Consider the following 24,245-nt stretch of genomic DNA (forward strand, 5'->3'; position numbering starts at 1 on the left):
CAGCCAGCTGCTCATTCTTGCCTGCTCTCCTCTCCTACCTGCTGCACCAGTACAAGTTTCTGTAACAGCTTAGTCAATGCAATTCCCTATATCGCCACCCAGCAGCATCTGCCAACAAGAAGGGAAGGGACAGATGTATTCTTAATACATTTCTTAACGTTTCTGTGGGGCAGGTTATTTTCACTGTGTTGCTTACCTATTAAAAACTAATAATCATTAAGTTACATTCCTCCCACCTTTTTTAAAGTGAAGGAATCCGTAAGCATGTTATCAAATAAAGCTTTGCCTAAGTTCAGAGTTGTACACGCTGCTCTTCCAACAACTAAAATTGATCATACAGTTGTAAACATGGCCCTCATTTTTGGAGTTTGTTTTTTAATTGCCTTCTCTTACGATCTACTAATGTTTCCCCAGTATCTTCACTTAAATATACACTAGTGCCACTGCATTACATTTTGGAATGTTCCCAGCAAATTGCTTACATACATTACTGCATAAAATGTGGTCAATTTGTGTATCAGGAAGAAAACACAAAGGGCTTTTGCATAAGAACTCTTCTGTCATTTCAGAAGCCTATGTTCCTTCAACTCAATTTATATTCAGGATACTCCACTCTAATTTTTACCATCGTGGCTTTTTTTTTTTTTCTTGGGGGGGGGGGCCCCCACTTTCTCCACTTCCCTGCTTTGGTATTGATGCCACAATGCATTGAACATGTCTTCTGAGTCTGAGCTTATTCTACTTTCAAGATTTCGCAACACAAAATTTGGGTATTTCATACAATGCCTTGGCCTTCTGACGTTCTTAATTTACTTTGACACCTAACTATACACCAAATAGCTGAAGTAACTCAAATGGCTTTCACTGATAGATTCTCTTCTGCCAAATCAGTAACAATTCCATCCCCACAGCCTTCAATAGTATAGTATATAGAAATTTGCTTACCAACGTACCAACCCTCATTAAGACAGTTTTATAAAGGAATAAATGCAAAAAAGTTAAAGCAGACCAAATTCTTCTTAGACCCAGCTTCAGCCTATAGAGCAACTGAACTTTCTAGGGAACTAAACACAATTCCTAGAGCAGTTTCACTTCTGTGTGAAGCCCAAAGTCAAAATTTTAACATAAAGCCATTTGATGCAAAGTAAGTATAAATGGAGCAAGTAGTTATTACACATGTTAATCTTTTTCTACAATTCCTGTGAATAATAGATAGATAAATATTTAGATAGATAGATAAATATTTCTTACATCAGAATGTTTTATCAAAATGTCAAGATCAGATCCTCCTGGTTTGGATTTTAGTTTTGAACAACCAAAGGTTAACCTGTTCTGAGATGTGTGTGCCATCTTCTGGTAATATTGCCACATACAACTTAAAAAATCTACTCTTCTTAACTGCTTGTCATCATCTTGATTCCAGACATCATAACTGACCTGGGTCAGTTTCACACTACAAGTTTAAACGTGACACAGTGAAGGTCTAATAACAGAAACATCAACCTGATAAATAGAGAGCTGTGCGCTAAGAATTCTGTGAGAAGGCTTAAAGGCTCCTGAAAAGACTATTAACTCAATTCTTTTAAAGAAGACTTTAATTAAAACTGATTTAAGCCAATGGAAACCTGGAAAGCTGGCACACAAAATGATATAGCTTATTTCACTAAAAGATAGCGGTCTCAATTAAAATGTATATATCCCAAATAGGTCTTCTGTATATGATACGTAATAGATTCTTCAGCTTCAGTACACATACATGTACTAAGGAACACTAAACAGATATGGCCAAACATCTGTCATTTGGCTTTAGATTTTTGCACAGGAAAGGCATAGGCAAGAATGTAAGGGCTGATATTTGCCCAAACTATAATTAACAAACAAACAAAACAACACCTCTACCATTTTTCAAAGAAGGAAGATAGAATTCATCAAGCCCTTAAAAACTGCGTTACTGTTTGTGTCCCTCAGCTCAGTCCACCTAATATTCACCTAATCCATTTTCCAAATAGAGCTACGAAGACTTAAGGGTACGATGTTTGCAGAAGACAAGTGTGTACTTGTATACACAGCATTGGCTGTTCACAAGACATCCCTGTAACTAGATGTTACCTGAATACAGTATTCAAAGCACCTATCATTCCAAACCTGACAGATACTTTCCCCCCTCGGTTTTCCTCACTTTAAAATGACCATGCTACATAGCACACTCAAGAAGTAATGTTTCAGGAAGAGACTACATGGAAAGAAGCTCTGTGGTACAAAAACCTAACTATGCTAAACTGTATAGTCAACTGTGGAGATTTTCTAATAGCAAACCAGTGCTACTATGCCCACCTCTCAAACAGCTATGCTTACTTTATAACATATGAAGAATGGCAAGTTCATTTTCAAAGTGAAACCATTCTAAATATTGTATTCAAGATTAATTTTAATTAATTCTAATAAGTACTTCTAACTAGTATTACTTTTAATAATCCATGTCTATTTTTTGTGGGAGAACTATCTCCCACAAAGGAAAGTTTAAATAAGCTTCTATTTTTAAAAAATTATTCAGACAGAACACTGTAAGTAATTCTTTTTTCCTTGAAACACAGCCTGCTATAGACTACATACCACTTCTCAATTCTGAGAATTACAGCTGCCTTTTCCTTTTATGCCTAGTCTTTCACCTCAACCAACTCTTACCAAACTCAAAAAAATGTAAGGTAGAATGCAACCATCCTCTCTAAGAAACAGTCATGGCTTATGCATTTTTTTTTAAATTCTCAGAAAGCTGTAAAAATCCTGTTTTACAGACATCGATCAGTTCCAGTAATACTAGCTTATTCCAGGCTGCCAATGATATTGTGAAAGATAAATGCAGCCTTTAAATTAACCATCTCTACATGCATGAAAATGCAGATTTTTTTTCAGAACTGGGTCCAGGTTGGCATTCACAATGACAGGGTTTTTATTTTTTCAAAAACAGAACAGTCAAAGATAGCAGTTTCAAATTACTGAAATTCAGCTTCTGGAAAGTTGCGAGATACATACTATTTTCCCAACCAGCAGTTAACAAGAGACTAGATAAAGAAATAGGGCCAAATCTCCCTTTTTTGTTACCTTAAATTCAACACCCTGGTACTTTTTCCCATTGTTGAATTTACTGACCTTTAAACTGGAATGTCAGACATCTACCTAGAATAACATTTGGTTTTTACCAAGGCTGGGGACATGCTCATCTTGAAAAAGGCATTCATAAATTTTATTCTATTAAAAACAAAACAAAAAACAACTTTGCCCTGAATCTATGTCTGACACTACTACTCAGCGTAACAATGTAGTTCTGCGTTATCAACTGTCCTTGAAGCTAGCAAAGTATTACCAAGAGTCTAGTCATGATAGCTTCAACATAGTAATGGCAAACACACACTTTTTCATGAAATGAACTCTTTTTTAGCACCTGATACTCCACCTCAAAATCCCAGGTGTGCTTATCAATCTCTGTCAGAACCATTCGTCTATCGCTAAGTGAGAGAGGTGCTGAAGCATACACAACTGGGAAGTTTAAGAATGATTTTGTGGTTATCGTTAGCATACAGACCATACCATCCTATAGCTACTGAAGCCAATGCTTTCATTACATTAATTTAACTTTAAATGAGGAATCTGTGATCTAATTCTCTTCATTTTCACATTCAGTGTTGAGCACCACAGCAGAACCATCACTGCTCAGTGTGACCTTGCCAGTAATAAGCTCGCGCAACTTCTCAAATGTGCCACAAAGTCGATTCACTTTGGGAAAAGAGAATATTTTTCTTAGAGGTATATAAACCACACTTCCATTGGTAAGTGGCTCCATGCTTTTTTCAACAGCCAGTATTTCAAGATCTTCTGAAAAACAGTTCACTGAACGCTGGAGTTGCAATTGTCTCTCAGTAGGATCATCATCAGAGTCCTCCTGTTCTGACACTAAATGGTCCGGCAGACTTCGCTTAATGACATGTGCTGTGAACAGAACTTCACTGATCACTGCATTCTGCAGGTACTTCTCATCTTTAAGACTCGGATACACTGCTTTGAAGACCTTTACAACATGCAGGAACATACAAAACACTTATTATCACAGATTCAGATTTTAAATACTTGTCAAAGAGCTTCTAAAATGCAAACCACTTTGATTCAGTCCTGTTTCATTTTTGGACTTTAAACATTTTCAGGTACTGAAAAACTAGACAATATGACTTCATTTTATGTATTACAACTACAATGGCAATTAGAAAAAGTAATAAATTAAAAAATAAAAATCAGGCTTTAATCTGTAAGTTGTACTTTTAAATCAGGCAAGGAAAACCCTGCAATTCTTTAATTCTTTTTAATCATTCTCTTCACACGTTACTGATCACGAGGCTGTGGTGACAGTTCCACAGCTACATAGTTCTAAATTCATCTGGAAACTGGGACTGCAAATATGCCTTTTATTTTGTTTCCAGAGTAAACCATTACAAGTTTCTCTTAGATGTCGAGAATGCTAAGAAACGTTTTGACATCAAAAATCAGTGAACATATTTTATGTTCTATGCTGAGCTATACTCCAAGAAGTTACAGAAATCTGCTAGACAACCTCATTCCCACTAGCTTACTAGTAACTGCTTTATACCAAAACACTACCAAACACTGCCACTGAAGTTGGAGTCTATAACAATTTCTCATTACTTTCTGATGAGATCTTGAACTGTTGATTTATCCCCACAAAACGGTTACATAACAACATAAAAATGTTGGATCTACACCAGTCCTAAGAGCGCAGAATAGGAACACAGAAGTGTGTCACTGAAACCAATGTCCCTCAGTCACAAAGAACGATGTGTACCTAATCATAAAACAATCGGTCCAAAAAGGTCTTTTGTTGGTTTTGGTGCTTTGGTTTGTTTGTTTTCTGAAAAACAGGTACACACAAACCTTTAACACAAAACTTCAAACCATTTAGTGCTAAAAACAACAACAAAAAAAAACAGAAAGATTTCCTGTGCACCACTAGAGAACGGGGTACCTCACAAGATTCTATGACTTTGCAAAAAGCCGGAACCAGTTACCTGAAAACCCTGAGGTTAGGGTGAAACAAACACTAGACAGTAAGGCCAAACACAGAAAACAGGTCTTGTCAATGCAATTTCAGGAAAATGCCTTCCTTAAGTAATGTATTTGTCAAGGCTATGCAGTTCTTCAAAACATACAGTTTTAGAAACACTTCATCATGCTTATTTTGTACACATCTGAAACAGTCTGTATCAGTGCCAACAGTCTTAACAGCCTTATGATAAAGTAATAAGTGATTAGAGGAACAATTACAGTGTCAGAGTATACCTGTAAGAAAGGAGAATTTTCATTCTAAGGATAACAGTCTGGTAAAACAAGAATAATTATCCATATTGCTACTTGGCAAATAATTGAGAAGTTAAAGGCCTTCGTACAATTAGAAACACAAATCATAGACTCTGAGTTTTTTGAGCTGATCGGTGTGTGTTACTTGGAGCTTAGATTACATAGCAACAGTAGACAAGAGCAGCTTCACCAGCAGGTCATATAAAGTTTTATTCTATATTCATCTTCCTAAAGGAAAAAAAAAAAAAAAAAAAAAGAATGCTTACTGTTTTGTAAACTGTTTCAGTGGCTTTCTTAGACTGTGCTGGTTCCCTGGTTTGAGGATATTTTTTAACAAACACGGCTATTTGGGTACAAAACCCAACATCCTCCTTTCCTGCTGGTGGGTTCCCGACACCAGTGAACTCCACTGAGTAATCATAGCGTTTAGCAGCATCTAAAGCCCTAAGAAAGAAAACATGTTTTGATCATACTCAATATTCATCTTTAATGCGATAAAGATGCATTACCACAGATGAGAACATACATGCCTGAAGATAAACACAATAAAAGCTTTTTCTGGATCAGAGCCATAATCGTATCCCTACCAGTCTGAATCATTTAGTATCAGAAACTTAGGCAACCAAAACTCACTGTTGTATCTTGTTCAACCCTCTCATGGTTGCATGTTTTGCATCAAGTCTTTCGTTGTGCCACAATCTACTAAGCCATCATTAACTTTATTGAAGCCATTCTTCTATTGAAATGACTATTTCATAAATCTGCTTGCATGCTATTACAGAAAGGCCCAGAGTAATTGAGTGCTTTGATTACACACCATACACAGTGAGTACAGTCCTTCTGTTTCCATGAAACTTTTCTACAGCAGGGTATAGCTATGTGAAAGGGCTTATTTAGTACTTTACACTTGAAATGCGTTAACTGTAATGATAATGTTTAAAAAAGTTTAAATATTTTTTTGCAGAGCAGTTACAGTAAAAGCAAGCCAACTTATCATAAAACACAAAACCCACAGAGCATGCTTAACTATTTACAACAGCCAAGAAACATTTCACCAAATCAGTAGGTGTGAAACTGAGAGCAAACCACACATACAAACCTCTCTGAATCTATACTCCTCTTTCACTTTACTTAGCACAAAAAGCTGTCTGCATATGGTTAGTGAACTCACCAACTTTGAAATTGTGTTCGGTCCCATTCAAATTTGTGGTCTTGATGCCTGAAAACTGTCACTCCTGGAAGCAAGGGGTTAAATTCGGAATTTGGAGTACTGATAACCACCATGGTGGGAGCCATGAAACCAAACACCACTTCAGGAAACTTCTCTAGCTCTGATTCTTCCAGGTGCTCTATCCTGCAAGCAAACGTTTACATATGTCCTTAAAAAAAGACCCTACCGCATTTTAATTTTCTTAGCCAGTCAAAATAATAAGAAAAAAAAATAAAACCACGTAACCATACCTTGTAATTTTAAACCTAGGTCTGCAACATTGGCACTAGTAGTGTGACTGACTGGCAACTTCAAGGTTTGTGGTTTTTTTTGGTCTGAGAAGACCCCCTCTTGCATTTTGTACTCTTTCACTCATCTCCTTTTGCCACAATGAGCTAGCACCACCTGAATTTCTTGGTGTAATTAATTTTAAGCACAAGTTAGAAGATCCCACATTTTGCTACTACTCTGAGAGGTTTGATCAAGTCTTGTTTAGACTATGGACAAAATTCTGAAATAAACCCTAATGAGTTCAGAAAAACATGGCACGTTGGCCTAATACTCACAATTCAATGCATGTTACCAAGTCAAAACCAAGCATGCAGGGATCTTCATGAGCAACTGAGCCGTGATGCAGTGTAACAGTCAGCGATCTTTCAGCGGGCTGCAAATAATCACCAGGAAGAGGATACAACCTATGCCTACAAATGCATTAAAAACACGGTATCATACAAAGGACCTTAGGACACCATGAATTTTGCATGCAACTGTACTAGCAAATGTCCTACCTACATACTTTGTAAATCTCCAAAAAGTTAAATATTTACAGAAAAAAAAAATTAAAAAGGCATGTTTGATGACCATCTGCAATAGGACGGAAAGAGCAAAGGAATTAAGCCAGCAATTGTCCTTCAAGTTTACAAAAAGTTTCACTGTATTCAAGGCACTTGCACAGAGAAGAGACTGTAAATTCTGACAATAGCTCAACTCTAGAAACACAGTAAGTCTGTTTTAGACCTCCTTTACAGGATTTTGGGAGAAGTTAGGAAGCAAGCATATTAACATATTTTTTCAAATTAAAAAAAAAAAAAAAAAAAAAAAAAAGTAAAAAGAAGTGAAAGTAAAGTAAAATATATGTTCAAATTTAATTCTGAAATACTACATCAGAAAAAAAAATACAAATAAATATTAAACCTAAAAAAGGTTTATTTTCTTCATTCTTGAGAAAGAGCAAATGACAAGGTCAGGATCTATATCATACATATTCATTGAAACCATATATCAAGCTTTGAATTGAAAACAGCTTTCAAGAGAAAAACTTTGGTGTTCCTTACAAGTCTGCCCCATGCCTCAAGCATCATATAAACCTCAAGCTTTAGAGCTTTTAAGTCAGACACAAAACACTGAGTTAGGCTTCCCATTTCAAATGGGTGAACAAAAATGAAGACACCACCACAGTGACCAGAAGTGTAACATGCCCATTTTAAAAAGATCAGTTTTGCATACAATTATCTCATGTATGAGCATAAACTGAGTAACACCAGCTACACACGAGGTATTTGCACCTTTCCAAATAGTGTATATCTCAGATGGACACACCTTCATGGCCACTCCATGAACATAGCCTTCTGCTGCACTAAGGGATGCTAAAGCCCAGCAATCTTCCCAGCAAATCTGACAGCCTGCATCATAACCAATTACCAATGGATAGCTCTCCATTTGCTAAGCTGGTATTTCTGCATTTACCCTCATTTGGAAATTACTAAAAATAAATGAGGTATCTTGCCAGCAGGTCAAACCAAAAGTAAGCCTTAAAAAAAATAAAAATAAAAATGCAAAAGCTTACATTTTCTCTTTCATCACACTTGCACAGATATCTAGTCCAGCTAACACTTCAATGCAATTGTAGGATTTCAGCATCCAGAGAAGTGTACAGTCTGCACATCCTAAATCTGCCACCTGTAAATTAGATATTAGAAATATGGAGCACTTGCACATTAAATAGTTTGAGACCTTCATTAATATATTCTGTATTTATAATCAAAATATTTTAATGATAAAATGTTTCATGATCATAACTTCTAGCAGCCTAGACAAAGTTAAGAAAACGTTAAAAATAATATGAGGATCTTACAAGATGTTTAAAGTGGGTTGGCCTTTTGTTATTACAGCTATAAACAAACACATGTACATCTCTCACTGACTCCAGAGAATGTCTTCCACATGAGGGCATAATATCATACTCCAGTGATTTGTGGGAGTAAGTATTAAAGCTGTAGGCTCACCAGCCCCAGGATAGCTTGGAAGAGGAACAGGAGTCATCAATCAGACTTTATGTGGAGAAAAGTTAGCGTTACATAATCCCACACTGTTAACGTCACTTCTCATCTGAAATCATCTATGTGAATGATGATGTAAACCCAATACTATACGTGGACCTAAAAGCTGAAGAAAGTTTTTAGAAAAACAAAAACAGCATGATGAAAGACACTTGAACCGATGCCTTCCACATTAAATTACAACCAGAATGCTAACTGCTCTTCAGGATAGGCTAAGGCATTTTTCTTGTTCATACTTCCCCTTTTCCCATCAACTAGCATTGATTATATTAATTCCTATAAAAAAAAAAAAAAAAAAAAAAAAAAAAAAAAAACAAGATCATAAGATTTCTCTTAATGCAGTTCGGTTTTAACAATAGCTCCTCCAGTACTGTTGCTTGCTAATTAGGTCAGCAGATTACCTAGTCATTTCCCACCTTTCTGAAATAGATAAGATTTGTTTTTCAAATTTATAATGCAAAAAGACAAAATATACCAACCTTCTTAGGTTTGTATTTTCCCACTAAATCTTTAACAAACTGGTAACGTTGTTTGTACAGTGGTGGTGTGAATTTGATCACACCAGTACACTGTTCTTCTTGAAAGTTCTTAGCCATTGTATTTTGGTACGTCTAAAATAATAATAAATAAAAATATTTTTTTAAGTATTCTATAATGTCAAAATACAGAATTTACTGTCTTCAGGGGCAATAAATTCACAATTAAGCAGGGGAAGACCTGGTCCCTGTTCTATTGACAGAATGACAAAAAATGGGAATTAGCACAATTGGGCTGTACCTGCTCCATCCACGTATAGTGGTGTGAATAACCTTTTTATAAAGCAACCATATAGTATAAACATTTTTAAGAACACAAGTTTCATAATTTATTGTTCTTCTCCATCCAGAACATGGACATCCTACATGGTGTTGACATGACTACAACATAAAGTCTTCCATAACTTTTCTATCAAGGACAGAAAAAAATATATATTCTCACTCAGGTCAATGCCTTCTTGTCCCTCACCTATTAGGTGTTTTCTCTTACTATTCAGGTGACTTTATACCCAGATCTGCGTATGTGCGTCTCGCTACGTGAGACATAACAACCAGCGATGGAACAACCAGCAGGCGATACCTGAAATTACGACTACACTGAAGGGGGCCCGTTGTGCTGGCCTTTAGCCCATAGGTTTACTATGGCCATGACCTCGTTATTAGAGCCTGCATTTTATACAAAATATAACACGACTCAGCATGGCACTGGAGTCGTAACTCCAAGTCTCCCATCTTCTACAAAGACCTCTGTTTTAGCACACACGAATCCCACACAAGGATTCACCCCACCAGCCCTACAAACCCGGCCCGGAGCAGGCTGCTCCCTAGGGCGGGGGGCTCGGGCTCCCCTCAGCGCCCCGCGGGCAGCAGGCTGGGCCGAGGCTGCGGGCGCTCCCTGTGGAGGTGGAAAGGTCCCTAAAGGCGGCTGTGGATGTGTCCGTTCGTCTACGCACACTCGGCCTTCAGGGCAGCCGCCTTCACCTGCTCGGGACCTGGGGGCGCCCCTGGGGCTCCCCTCGCCGCCCGCCCCCGGGCTCCGTCCCGGTCGGCCTCAACGCCCGCCGCCCTCCCGCCGGCGCCTCGCCCTCCATCTTCTCCCCTCCCGGCCTCCCTCCATCTTCTCCCCTAACGCCCACCTCCCGCAGGCGGCCCCCGAGGGCAGAAGGCGGCGCTGGCGCAGGAGGGAGCCCCCGTTCGTGGAGATGGGCACGGGGGGAGCTCGGCCCTCAGGGAGCCGCCTGTGTGCGCAGCGAGCCTGGAGGGACGGGGGGAGTCGCGGTACTGTGGCCGTTAACGAGCGGGGGGGGGGGGATTCCTCCAGCGGGGGTGCAGGGCTGGAGGCTGCGGCCTAGGGGAAGGAAAGGTCCTGCTGAGGAGATTTGCCTTCACTGCCTTTGTTAATTAAATTACAGCACAGTTCAGTGCTTCCTGTTTCAGTTTTCAGGGGGTACTAGAAACGGATATTCATATATAAATATATAGGTATTTGCCTGTGACGACTTAACCTTGAACCTTGGCTAACGTTGTTAAGTTTTGCAGGATTTGGCCTAGACCGAGCGCCCATAGTTAGCAGCAAGTTACCTGGGCTAGTGAATGGCCGGGAAAGTCATGCAAGGATACTTGCAAACAGATTGTCTTGACAGCTGTTAAAGTACCTCCAGTAGTGGAAGGGGTCCCTTGGCTACCTTTGAGCAGCAGTACTGGCCTCTTGTTCACACTCCTGGTATAACAGATCTACAACTTTACAACTCCTTTCGTTGTAACAGCTCAAGTGCTAACCACAGTATATGCAAGGCAGCCTGAGAGCTGGTAAGCCAAACAGAATTTGGATTGCAAACAGGCTTTAAATAAGTGCTGCACTATTACCAATCTCTAATCATACAGGAAATTTACTTTAAAGGATATACAAAACCTGACCAATCATTTTTTGTAGGATTTTTCCTCCCAGAAGACTTAAAGACCCATACAGCCAAAGCTGGCCATGCATAGAACCACGTGCCTGGACTGTAATTCCCATGAAATCCCTCTGATTAATCCAGTAAATTCATTTTACTTTTCAATTAGGTTTTGATTTTAGAAAACACACTGTAACAAGGACACGTGAGCAAGATGTGATAGGTTGTATCTGGTATCATTTGGTATCTCCATATCAATTGTACCATCTATAAACTGTATATAATATTTTTCTACCTCAGAGAGAGATTATGTAGTTCATTATTAGTCTTGTATTTCCTGGCTTAAATATTCTATAGGTTCTGGTATCCTATAAAATTATAATAACACATTATGAATTTGAACAATTTTCTAATAGTACTCCAAAATGTACTGCTGTTTGTGAATTCTTCAAAATTATCAGGAAATAAATTTCAGCAAAATTATGTGGGTTATTCTTATGGAATTAGTCCTATTTGTACTACAAAGAAAGGAACAAATTATGTGGTTATAAATAAATAAATGCATCTCACAGTAGAAATGCATTAATCAAGAAATCCTGAAGTGCTGACATTTATTTAATGCACTTGGGATGAGAAAAACAACTGTGTGCAGTTCCTGGACTTTCCCTTTAAAGTTGCAATACATATAATTAAATACGATAGCAAAAGAAAGCTAAGGCAGTGCTGCTGCCAGAAGACACTAGTCCACACTGACATTTGACAGTAAAGTGTTTTATGGTCTTTCTTCTCAGCTTCAACTAATAGACCATGCCTGTTCCGGAAAAAAAATCTCAATCTATGTGAATGAGAATGAGCTCTTACACACATCACCATCATCTTCCTTTGTTGTAATTACATGTAGTTCCTTACTCTTTGCAAGTCAAAATCACTTTCTTGTTGATTTTTTCTTTTTCTTTGGCTCTGATTCTGTATCAAGACCAGCTGGGATGCCTGAGGGAAAAAAATCTAATTTGAGGCAAATGGATTATAGGTTCCAGCTAAACTTAAGCTTGTGGCATCACCACAAAAGAGGAACTGTATAAGAATTACAAAAATGGTAACTTTGACAGAGGAAGAACACTGAATTTTTGGAACATACTAAGTATTCCAAGAGGAAAAGAGAAATATGTGAATAAACAATTGTGGTAATATAAATGATAACAAATGCAAGCTGTCTTAAAGTGATTATGCAAGAAAAATGAAGGACATGCTCAAAGAGTCAAGGCTATGCTAAACAAAACAACCCCTCAGCTTCAAAGTAAAGTTACTACTCTAGCTGTCTGCAGAATAAGATTACTTTATTGCTATAAAGATTCTATCTCAGAATTTATTTTGTGATTAGTTCTTTTAATTTTGTAGAATATTAAGTGGATGTTTACTGCAGAAGCAATGATGATGGTGAGAGTAGAGTCATGCAATTGTTGGAAATTAGATGACATGGAAGAGCAGGCCAAAGGGCGGCTGGTGAAGTTATTCTTAGAAAACAGGAATGAAAAGTCTAGATAGCAGAGCAAGCAGTTTAGAGAAACTGTTAACTGCCGTGGTCCGATAATGCTTTTCTGCTATAGTATGAGCACTGCTCTTAGGTAGATTAAAAGACCAGAGTAATGAAGTTCTGTTTCTCAGCTCTTGAATCTTCAGTGTGTAATGAAGAGTGAAGGTGGTGTATTGCTATTTCCAGTGGTATTAATTCCTTGTTTGTTTTTTTTTTTTAAATTCAAAATCTAAATAGGTTTTTAATTGCTTATGTGTAGAGAGGTGATTTCCATGGATGCTTCCTTATCAACTTCTCCCTCCACTCGTTTCCTGACAAGCTGAGCAACTTGGATCCCATGTCTGTGTGTACAACTCAGTTTTGTTCCACCACTCAGTTTGCAGAAACTTTGGTGGAATTTCAGTTTTGTTGCAGTCATTTGATGTTTACAGTGTCTTTGCTATTCTTCTACATCTTGCATTGTCTCCCTTTTGTTCTTAAGGTTAAAATATAAACCGAAGTATGTAACTAGGTGACTAGGTGTGGTTTTTTTTTTTTTTTTTCTTTTACAAGAGCAGGCAATGAAAGAACTGTGGGAAACCACAGAATAGTAAGTTAAATATAACCTGAAAATTTAAGTTGAGTTTGTCTCAGATACTTCAGGCAAAACCGGAGAAGTTTTTTGTTCTCTGTTACCAATCATCATAAAAGCGGAACACGATTCCTGAACCCAGCCATTTTGCCCCTCCGAATGGTTAAATGGCTGTGACTGTCCCGGCTCTTTACAGGGCGCTAGCACCGAGCTCAGGGACAGCCGGGCGCTGGGCGCCGAGGCGCAACCCCGGGGCTCGGGAGGCGGCGGCGGCCTCGGCGGGCCCCGCGCTCCCCGCCCGCCCCTCCCCGCTCCCGCTCTCCCCGGGCCCCTCCCTCCGGCGGCGCCGCGCTGCCCCGCGGGGATTGGCGGGCTCGGCCCCGGAAGGCTCCGGCGTCACTTCCGCGGGGGCCGCCATCTTGTCGGCAGTCGGCGGAGGCAGCGCCCGGCCCGTCCCGTCGCGGCCGCCCCGCAGGCCCCGCGTCGCCGCCATGGCCAACAACAGCCCCGCCGTGGGCGCCGGTAACTGCCAGGGGCAGCAAGCGGCCCAGCACCAGGCCGGTGCCGCGCCCCCGGGCCAGCAGCAGCTGCAGAGCGGCGCCCCGAAGCCGGCGGCCTCCGGCAAGCAGGGCAACGTGCTGCCGCTGTGGGGCAACGAGAAGACCATGAACCTCAACCCCATGATCCTCACCAACATCCTCTCGTCGCCCTACTTCAAGGTGCAGCTCTACGAGCTGAAGACGTACCACGAGGTGGTGGACGAGATCTACTTCAAGGTGAGGGGGCTGCTGCGGGGGGAGGCTTCGGCGGCCCTGGGGGGCCCTCTCGGCGGCCTGCCTCGTGCCCTGCCCCTCGTCCTGCGGCGGGGGGGGGAGGGGGGGCAGCAAGGCGCTTCCGTTGTGGACGTGGGGAATCCAGGGTGTCGTCCTCTCGCTCTTCTAAAGGAGCTCCGTTTCCCGTACCACTTGGGATTGCGGAGTTGTTTTGAAGAGGGCGGCCCGAGTCAGGGCGGAGGGGATGAAATGGCCGTCCGAGGCCTGCTGCCTCCTCCGCCGAGTGGAGAGGGGACCTGATCTTGCAGGAAGTACGGTTGTGGTAGTAGATGCTCTCAACAGGAGCTTGCATGTGGCCTTCTTCCTCAGTTAGACCAGGATTTCCCCACCAGGTCTCTTTCCAATCAACCCCAATTTTTTTATAGTGTTGTTCCTGGCGTTAGGTCGATGTGCTGGGCAAATAACCATCAGTGCACCCCTGTCTCAGTTCTTGTTTTGTTACCAGGATTGAATCAGTTTTGCAGCGAGGCTTCCATCAAGCCGCTCTCCCAGGTAGAGGTATGCATAATTAATGCTCATCACCACAGCCTCATTCTTTGTTCTGATAATGAGAGCAAAATTTAGATAATTCAGGTTGTTGTCTTCAGTCAGCTGTACGTAGGATATTATGGGGATTTTCTTTGAGGTATGTTGATTCTGCTCAGTACTGTTATGGTGCCACTAAACATATTTCAGTTCCTTGAAAGGAAAAAAAAGGATCCATTTAACCAAGGCAAGTCAAGTCACCATAATTGTGAAAAATAACTCCTTGGAAGTATTTTGAGATTTTTGACGTTGTTTGTACGCCCTTAAGAAGATGGTATGGTTTTCCTCAGAATGACAACATATCTCTGATTGGACTTTGGCACTTTGAGCAGACTACTTAATTTTTTTCTAGTACTTTGAGTAACGTAGATTATAGAGAAAGCTTGTTAGTTAACTTAGCACTTGCTGCATATGAGATAAAAAGTATATTTATTCTGTTGGAATGTAAAGCAGCAAAGTTCACTTTTGCAGATGAGGTCAAGAGCTCAAAATTGGTTTAAGACATTTGGAGAAAATTTGAGAATGTAACATTTGTTAGGTGGATCTTTTCAGATGAAGTCAAAAATACTTGATGTGATCCATCTTCGTTATATTGGTTGAGCTCAACTGCAATATTTCAGCTAGTTCCACTTGCTTGTCCTAGTGTTTCATTCCATAAGCGGCTTCATCTTAAAATTGGAGAATAATTTGGACATATCATTAACTATCAATATATTAATCCCTTATAAATAAGATTTACTGAACTCGACAGTTATTTGATGCAAAAGTGCATGCTGAAGAGAATACTCAGACCCTGACTTACTCATACATAGTAGATGTGAGGGAGAAAATAGCCTGATGGTTAAGGTACTTAACTGATACTCAGAAGACTTCAGTTCTGCCTATATTTCCAGGTTCCTGAACCATGTTGAATAACTGATGGTCTTTCCCTATTTTCTTCCATTTTTTTTTCCTTTTTTAATGAGCACAATATCCATTGTAGCACAAGTATTTTTAGGTGTATTTGTTTTGGGAACCAGAATAAATGGCTCACTTAAAAAAAAAAAATAAATTAAAAAATCAAACACTGGGTGCTGGAGATGTAGGAAAAAAAGTTCTAAATTAACACAGACAGCTAGTGGTAAGATCTGTTATTGAAAATACAGATTCTTTGTAGATACTTAAATAAATCCACATGTAGGTCTAGTTTTCTGTTTATCTGTTTTAGTTCTGTATCTGCAAAATAGGTGACTTCTTTCTTTATTCCTGATCTTATATCTTTGTGCGTTCCTCAGCTTAATTTCATCTGTACTTCCAACAAGTTGAGCACGTGCAGTAGTCTTTGAAGGATCAAGACGTGTATGATTAAAATGTAACTGTAATTTAAGAAGGAAAAATCAGGGATTACTATTGTGATAGTGTCACACTTAATTCTTTTACAGGATATGAAAAGCGGTTCTTAGTTTGAGGCAAAACCAAGTAATTTGAAGAGTATGCACTATTATTTATATAGCATTTCTGAACTTCTCACATGATGCTAATAACATGGGAAGTTGTGGATTTCAAATCATGCAGTATTGGCATCTCTCATCTTTCCCATTTGGATAAGACAGCAACTGTCAAAAACAGTTCAGCAGCTTCCGTTGTCCATTAGTATCTCTAGGATTTCAAGTGATTGTGTATGTACTTAGCTTTACAGCTCTTTAACAGTACATGAAATAAAATCTCAACTACAGTGCATTTTGGCCACACGCCTTTATCCCCAGTCTAGCATAATACCACGGTATGCTTTGCACTTTTTTTCCCTGGTTTTAAGTTGTATTTAGGGAATCTACTTGTTCATAAACACAGACGTTTCTTCTCTGAATTTCACTATTTCAAACATAGTTTGGGCTGTCTTATGATTCTTAATTTGATTCTTAGTGTCATATTTAAGGAATGATGGCTAATTACGTTCTTGCACTCTAAATGCATCTCAAAAGAAGATTTGAATTGGGCAGACTTTACTCCTTATTACGTAGGAAGTATTTTACCGAGGATTTTTCATTGCAGTCTTCAAGATTATCATCTACAGTATCATCATTGCAGTCTACAAGAAAAGTAACATCAGCTTTTAAGATTAAAACACTGTTATAGGCATCTTCATTTTTTCTAATTGTAGGTAATACTCAGAAGAAATCTCTAATTAAGCTCACTGCATAAAGGAGATTTATGAATATGAGACTAGATTTTTGTCACCAGCAGGTATCACTGAACTTGTTGAGACAGTTTAAATAAAGGTCATTTAGTCACCACTGAAAATAGTAATGATGTGCTTTAGTCATGGAGTATTTGAAACTGGAGTATAGAATAAGACACTTGCTTTGGTAACTTTGTTTTTACTTCAGCCATGATTTGGGGGTATCGTTTTTTAATGTAATTTAAAAAGCCAAATGCTTTAGTGACAGAGCAGACTTGGTTTTGAGTTTGTCTTCTAACAAGCTATTAAAGATTGATTTAGGAAAGCCATTGTCTAAATTAGGTTTGTATAGGCAGCTAAACATTATGGAGGTTATAATTGTCACTTTCTTTCGTTCCCCCACCCTTTCAGGTTACACATGTTGAACCATGGGAAAAGGGGAGTAGAAAAACAGCAGGCCAGACAGGAATGTGTGGAGGGGTAAGTAGAAGTACGTGCCTTCTTAAGTTTTTCTGTGTCTGATAGAATACATTTCCCAAGCATAGCTGAAACTTCTTGTATGTTGCTTGTTGGCTAAGTCCCTACATGTAAAAGGATTTATTACGAAGAGTTGATATATTCCCCTTGCTTCCAGAGGAGCTGAAACTGTGGAGGCAAGTAGTTAACTTTTTGTTAATTTTTCACATAATTCTGTTTGTAGATCTAGAATTTATTCTGTATTAGTTATCATATGTTTTGTAGAGACCGGATAAAGATTTTGTGGCTTCCTGTATCGTCACTTAACTTTTTTTTAAAGGTCCGTGGTGTTGGAACTGGAGGAATTGTGTCTACTGCCTTTTGTCTGCTCTACAAATTATTTACACTGAAGCTCACCCGTAAGCAAGTGATGGGCCTTATAACTCATACAGACTCTCCATATATTAGGGCTCTTGGATTTATGTATATTAGGTAAGTGTCAATACAGTCAGCTAATGACGAATTCACTCTACAGAAAGCTGCATTAAAGTTTTTGCATTCTCTTTGTACTTAAAGGTACACACAACCACCTACAGATCTATGGGACTGGTTTGAATCCTTTCTTGATGATGAAGAGGTATGTCGACAAGGGTAATAATTTGTTTTCTTTTGTTTCTTTTTGTATAACTACTTTTCGATTAAAGACTGATAAGTTTTGCTGTAGTTTGAATGCTGCAAATAATATTATGTTATTGTATTCTTTCATTAAATAATGCAGAAAGCAGATCAGAGCTGGGACCTGGGTCTTTTTGCTTGGATTTCCAAGATGTAATGAAATTTTCAATTGATGAGGATGTTTTTGTGTCAAATACCATGATGCCATGCAAAACAGGTTTATTAAATCAGAATGTGGGCAGTAGGCTGAGTGTGGGTTCTGTACACCTTTTTCAAGACAAAATCATTATATTTAAACAAGGTATAGTAAGTACTGGGTGCTAAATTTGTCTTTCCTGTTTATTACTGGGACAGGAGGAGTTGGTATCCACATAAAGAGTGGAAAGAATGTAGTAGAAACCAACATTCACCTTAGAATAAGATGAAGTTACCAAAAAATCTCTGGTAATTGGTTTTATGTGTTGGAATAAATAAAGGCAGCATTTTTGGAGAGGAGTAACAAACAACTGCTGCGTTAAGTGATGTTATTAACTTTACTGTCTTTGCTACGGGGGCACTAAAAAGCAACATGAGTTGATAACTTAAAAATGCAGTAAAGAAAGTGGCATTGTTACACAGTAGGATAGGATAATGTCTTTAGTCCTATTTACTGTTTGGAGAAATGGACAAGTAACTTTTGGATGAGGTTTCAAGGTAGATAGTCAGCTACGTAGTGTGGCGATTTGTATTTATTTAGCAGGTTTTAAATTGCATCCCAGGTTTAGGAATTGGACAGACAAAATCATTTGCCCTCTTCAGTGTGACAGTAGGTGTCTACTTCAAGAAACTTCACATGTAGTTGCAAATTATATCCAAATACTTGTATTTAAAAGTGTTGATTATACCTGTATCTGACTGCAATACAGTGTATTTAAACATCTTCTTTAATGTTAAGTTTCAAAAACAATGTGCAAAGGTAGCAGTTATTTCAGGTAATTTTGTATTATTGTATGTTTATAACAAAATCAAAATAAATCTAAATCTTGATTGCTGAGCTGTGATACCCTCCTTCTCCCCTAGGTGGAGCTAGTTATGAACTCTTCTCTGCAGTGCTGCGTTAAACTTTACCAGGAAGATTGGTTATCAGGACATATTTGTTTGTTGTTGAAAACATCCCATTGGAATGCTAATCTTTGGAATTAGTTTTTCTTTCCCAGCTGCTTTCAGTAGCATTGCATTATGTAGGAAAAGGTGCTTTGGGGCTGTTTTTCTTAAGTTTCTTACCAGTCCTGGTCAAACTTACAGGATGAAGACAACTTATCTATAAAATTATTTAAACCTACAGGACTCTTTTTTCTTCCAGTTCTTAAGTATATGGAAGCAGTTCATCTTTTCTCATGCTGCCGTGAAAAGGAAAAACTTCCCAGGGTTTCTTTCAAAATGCTTCTTATGTTTATTTTGTTTAACTGTACGTACTCTCCAGGTGCTACGTTTAACTCCTTTTTTTCTTCTTTAGATCTCTGCAGCGATTATATTTGGAAATACTGTATATCTGAACACTTAAATGTGTGTGAGTGCAAGCAGTTTTACATTTAGATTTTCTCTTCCTGTTTAGATAACAAATCTCACTTTCCTTGTGTGCTTGCACTATAGGTTTGGGACTGACAATAGCTGACTAACATGTCCTGAGCTGTGAGAGGGCATAGCAAGAAGGCCTTCATGCGGTAATGACCCTTTTCAGAGACAATGGTCATCATGGATTATGCGTTTCCAATTATTTGTTCATTTATTTATTTTTTTACATATTTCTAAATTAGAAACCTCACTGCTTCATGGCAGTTGGTTTGCTATTGCTTCCAATTTTGTTAGGATGCCATTTTGTACTACAGATTTTTCTATGATCATTTTTAGATAGGCAATGATGTAGTTCTTAAATGATTTAGGCCACAGGGTTGGGTATGATGGTACGCAGTTGTGCATCCACAAAATGAGGTATTAAATGTAGTTTGAGAGGACTTCTCAACTTTGTGGCATTTATATAAAATACAAGATCATACCATGTAACCAGACTGTGTAAGGGGATTTTGTCTTAATCTCTTCATTGACAGTCCCTTACCACCCAGATGACTGCAGGATTAGTGTGTTCCTGCATGCGTTTGTATTAAGTCCCAGGCCCTATCTGTAACATACTGCCAAATGCAAAGGGTACAGAGTTTGAAGTTTTCTAAGGAAATGTATTAGAATAAAAGACAAGTAAACTTTCATAATCATGAGACTTCAAGAGGGCAGTAATGTAGCAGCATTTTTTGAAAGTCAGTAAAGAATATTTTTGACCATCAGAATATTTTTTGTTTGTATTTTGTAGGACTTGGATGTGAAGGCAGGTGGGGGCTGTGTTATGACGATCGGGGAGATGCTTCGTTCCTTCCTCACGAAGCTGGAATGGTTTTCCACATTATTTCCAAGAATTCCCGTGCCAGTCCAGAAGACTATCGACCAACAAATTAAAAGCAGACCCAGAAAAATCAAGAAAGATGGCAAGGAGGGAATGGAAGAAATCGACCGGCATGTAGAACGTAGACGTTCAAGGTCATATGCATGTTATTTTGAAAATTAACGTTGAAATTTCAATATTGAGTGACTTATTACCAGGAATGTCTTTTTTCAATTAGATGAGTTTCAGGGCAACAGCCCAAACTGCTTATGGATACTAATGGATAAGATCAGATGATACTCTAGTATTTGCGGGATATTTGGTATTTAAGATTAAATATAGGCTGTGTATGTGAAGTATGAATTGGAAAGTAAAGAGGTTCCCTCTGCTTTTAAAACTGTGTGTTTCTTACTGAATATCCTTTTTTTTTTTTTTTAAAGGTCTCCAAGGCGATCCATCAGTCCCAGGAGGTCTCCCAGAAGATCCAGAAGCAGAAGTCATCATCGGGAACCCCATGGATCATCTAGCTTTGACAGAGAACTAGAAAGAGAAAGAGAACGGCAGAGATTAGAACGTGAAGCTAAGGAGAGAGAAAAAGAAAGGCGGAGATCTCGAAGTACTGATCGCACGCTAGAACGGAGACGAAGCAGAAGCAGGGAACGGTATAGAAGCCGTAGTCGGAGTCGTGACAGGAAAGGAGATAGACGAGACAGGGACAGGGAGCGAGAGAAAGAAAACGAACGCAGCCGAAAAAAAGAGAGAGATTATGACAAGGAGAGAGGTAGCGAGAGGGAAAAAGATAGCGATCGGTCTAGAGAAAGATCAAAAGAAAGGAGAAGTAAGGGTGATACAGAAGAGAGAAGACACAAAGATGACAAAGATGACAAGAAACACCGGGATGATAAAAGGGATTCCAAAAAAGAGAGAAAACATAGTAGAAGTCGAAGCCGGGAAAGAAAGCATAGGAGTAGAAGTCGAAGTAAGAATACAGGTAAGCGCAGCAGAAGCAGGAGCAAAGAGAAATCAAGTAAACATAAAAGCGAAAGTAAAGAGAAATCAAATAAGCGAAGTAGGAGCAGAAGCAGAGGAAGAACAGGTAGTGTCGAGAAGTCCAAAAAACGAGACCACAGTCCCAGTAAAGAAAGATCTAGGAAGCGTAGTAGAAGCAAAGACCGGTCCCACAAACATGATCCCAGTGATAGCAAGGACCATTCAGACAAACACGATCGTCGAAGGAGCCAAAGTACAGAGCGAGAGAGCCAAGAAAAGCAACACAAAAACAAAGATGAGACTGTGTGAACTCTTTCAGAAGTGGATCACATTGAATCCTATAAATGTTTGATTAAATCCTGCTTATTTTTTCTTAAATTTGAGATTGTGCAGTAGTTGATGAGCACTCTTCTCCAACCTCCCTCTAGGCTGCAGATTGTCATTTCCTATTTTGGGTAGGGAAGTGCCTTTGTAAACCCATTCACCACATTGACGGTTTCAAACCATTTGTTTAGTTTAATTCGTAATGCAGAGATTGTTCTTGCATTTTATTGTTCAGATGTTTCTGAAATGTACAGTCTGTACATATGTCCTGAAAATGTTTTAATTCCTTTGGCATGGTTGCCATGTTGGTTAAATTTGTATGAGGCAATAAACTGCCACTAATTCTACTTTCATTTTGTAGACGTGGAATTATGGTTTGTATCCTGAAGTTAGCATGGCTGTGCTTTACATAATAGTATGGCTGTTTTAGGGATGGATCTTGAATGTGTATTATAGCTGAGATATTTATGTGCATACAACGTACACGGAGGGCTGCAGATTTAGAATAACGTTAACGTCCACTGTACCTGCTGTTTTCAAAAGCTTTTAAAATGTATTTTGTTGTTGATCACCACTCGTGTTAAACTGAGAGTGGACTTTGAAGGAGATAGTGGTTTTGATGCAAAGATTTTAGATTATGTTGAGGCTTGTTTAGTAATTCTTTAGAAAGGCTACCTCAAGCAGACACTGTAAAGGTTGATGGATGAGTACTGTAGCCATCTATGCATTTTGTTTGGAAAAAAAAAATCATGTAAGCTTCCATTTTTTTAAAAAACAATTTATCCATTTGTGGTCTTAATGTTCTTAATCAGCAGCTGCACTCTGTCACTTATGGGAATCCTGGGCTAATAAAGGCATTTAAGATGGGAAGAGGGAGGTAGGAGGAAGAAGATCATTACAAAAGATTTCAGTTTCAAGCTTCCAAAGCATTTTTCTAAGTGTAAACATTTAAAATAAGAATTACCTGATAGTGTCCTTTTTAAAGTCATATTTTCTACAAATAGAAAGACTGCAGTTTGTGCTGAACATTTCATCTGGCAGATTTTTTTTTAAACAGGTTGTTAGAAGCAAAAACCAAAATTCATTGTAGGGAAAAACAAATTCCATTTCATTAAAGTCCAGGTTTATTTGATAGATTATTCTGACTTGTATACTAAGTGAGGAGAACCATCTGGAATAAACTCTCAATTAATTCCTTTGTATTGGGTCTCAGCTTTTCCCTGCATGCTTATTGCCAGTTGAGAAGTGTTTGTGTTCCTCCATCTTTAATTTTAAATGAAGTGACACTTCATGAATAAGGCCTTTTATGTAATAGGTACCTTATGTAGAATATGCAACTAACCAAGAAAATGGAGTAGCCCAGGAAATGGGAAAAACATACGCGTGACTTGCGGTCCTGAAGTGACATGAAGGTGGGAATAAATTGATGTTTGTGCATTTTTTGCTTCTGTTTGATGCAGGTCATCTAGGTATAATATATTGAAAAATTAGTGTGTTTTTTTTAAGACCATTTTCCCGAGTATTCACTAACTTAATATTTATCTTAAATCCTACTGTAGTAAAGCAATTCTTATGTTGTCACTAACCCTCCATGAGGGGGGGAAAAAACAACAAAAAGTGTTGATTTCTAATAATACCGTTCATTCTGTGGGAGTTAAGGAAGCAGAAACAACAAACTCAATTTTTTCTTCCTCTCTGCACTTAGTGCTTTGCGAGGAGTTCGTCTTCCTTTTGTCACCGTGACCAGCAGTGTGAGAAATGTCGATAATGAGGTTGTTCAGGTGGTGGTATATTTTTATCTGAATTTAAAGTCTGAGTTTGGAACTAAGTGTATCCTTCAAGTTATTTCATTGCAGTGTTTGAACTTGCATTTAGTGGCAGAGGAGAAAAGCTGTGTTGGCCATTCAAGAAATACATTGACTGTTAGATGATTAGAACTAACTTTGCAGTCTACCAGGAGAGGCTGGAAGGATTTCTTCAAAGCAATGAGGGCAGCTTTGGTGTGTATGGAACACCGTATTTGATACTGGGGGGACTGTAAGCTTTTAACCTTCAGCCTATGAATTTCTGAAATAAGTATATTCTGCGGCAGAGCAGCTGTAAAGCAAGTGTTCATTATACCAGGGAAAATTAATTACTGACTTCCAGTCGTGTCTTGAGTGCTTCTCTTCCCATTGCTGGGAGTTACGGTGAAGGATTGGTTTATTTGCAGACAAAATTCAGATACATGAGAAACTATCTCCTTGAAGTGGATAGAGTTGTCTTAATATAATGACAATAGTGAACATTTTGATACAGCTTGTGCAAAGGCCAGCCCATGCCAGTGTCTCTTACAAATGCAGTAATTTGAGGACTTTGCCTTTTTTCAATAAATAGGATTTTTTGACTCTTGGACTTGATTTGATCTGTATAGTGTACTTGA

General features: G+C 38.8%; 2 protein-coding genes across 5 annotated transcripts; one reads left to right on the plus strand and one right to left on the minus strand.

The window, feature by feature from the left end:
* Positions 1-3,533: 3,533 nt before the first annotated feature.
* On the minus strand, positions 3,534-13,535 carry HENMT1 (HEN methyltransferase 1). Of its 4 annotated transcripts, none has more exons than XM_035332894.1 (7): positions 13,484-13,535; positions 9,393-9,524; positions 8,421-8,533; positions 7,141-7,275; positions 6,536-6,718; positions 5,631-5,808; positions 3,534-4,066 (listed from the first exon to the last, which is right to left on the minus strand). In XM_035332894.1, exons 2-7 carry the CDS (start codon positions 9,507-9,509, stop codon positions 3,656-3,658), a joined length of 1,137 nt encoding a protein of 378 aa, XP_035188785.1. In that variant the 5' UTR covers positions 9,510-9,524; positions 13,484-13,535; the 3' UTR covers positions 3,534-3,655. The 4 variants fall into 4 exon arrangements, with proteins under 4 accessions (XP_035188785.1, XP_035188783.1, XP_035188786.1 ...); XM_035332892.1 differs by lacking the exon at positions 13,484-13,535 and adding an exon at positions 12,254-12,328; XM_035332895.1 differs by lacking the exon at positions 13,484-13,535 and adding an exon at positions 11,135-11,370.
* Positions 13,536-13,874: 339 nt separating this feature from the next.
* PRPF38B (pre-mRNA processing factor 38B) lies at positions 13,875-23,420 on the plus strand. The gene is made up of 6 exons (XM_035332890.1): positions 13,875-14,225; positions 17,377-17,445; positions 17,762-17,913; positions 17,998-18,058; positions 20,441-20,664; positions 20,950-23,420. Exons 1-6 carry the CDS (start codon positions 13,941-13,943, stop codon positions 21,806-21,808), a joined length of 1,650 nt encoding a protein of 549 aa, XP_035188781.1. The 5' UTR covers positions 13,875-13,940; the 3' UTR covers positions 21,809-23,420.
* Positions 23,421-24,245: the final 825 nt, after the last annotated feature.

The sequence above is a fragment of the Oxyura jamaicensis genome, chromosome 8 (assembly GCF_011077185.1).
Source record: "Oxyura jamaicensis isolate SHBP4307 breed ruddy duck chromosome 8, BPBGC_Ojam_1.0, whole genome shotgun sequence".
Classification (NCBI taxonomy): domain Eukaryota; kingdom Metazoa; phylum Chordata; class Aves; order Anseriformes; family Anatidae; genus Oxyura; species Oxyura jamaicensis.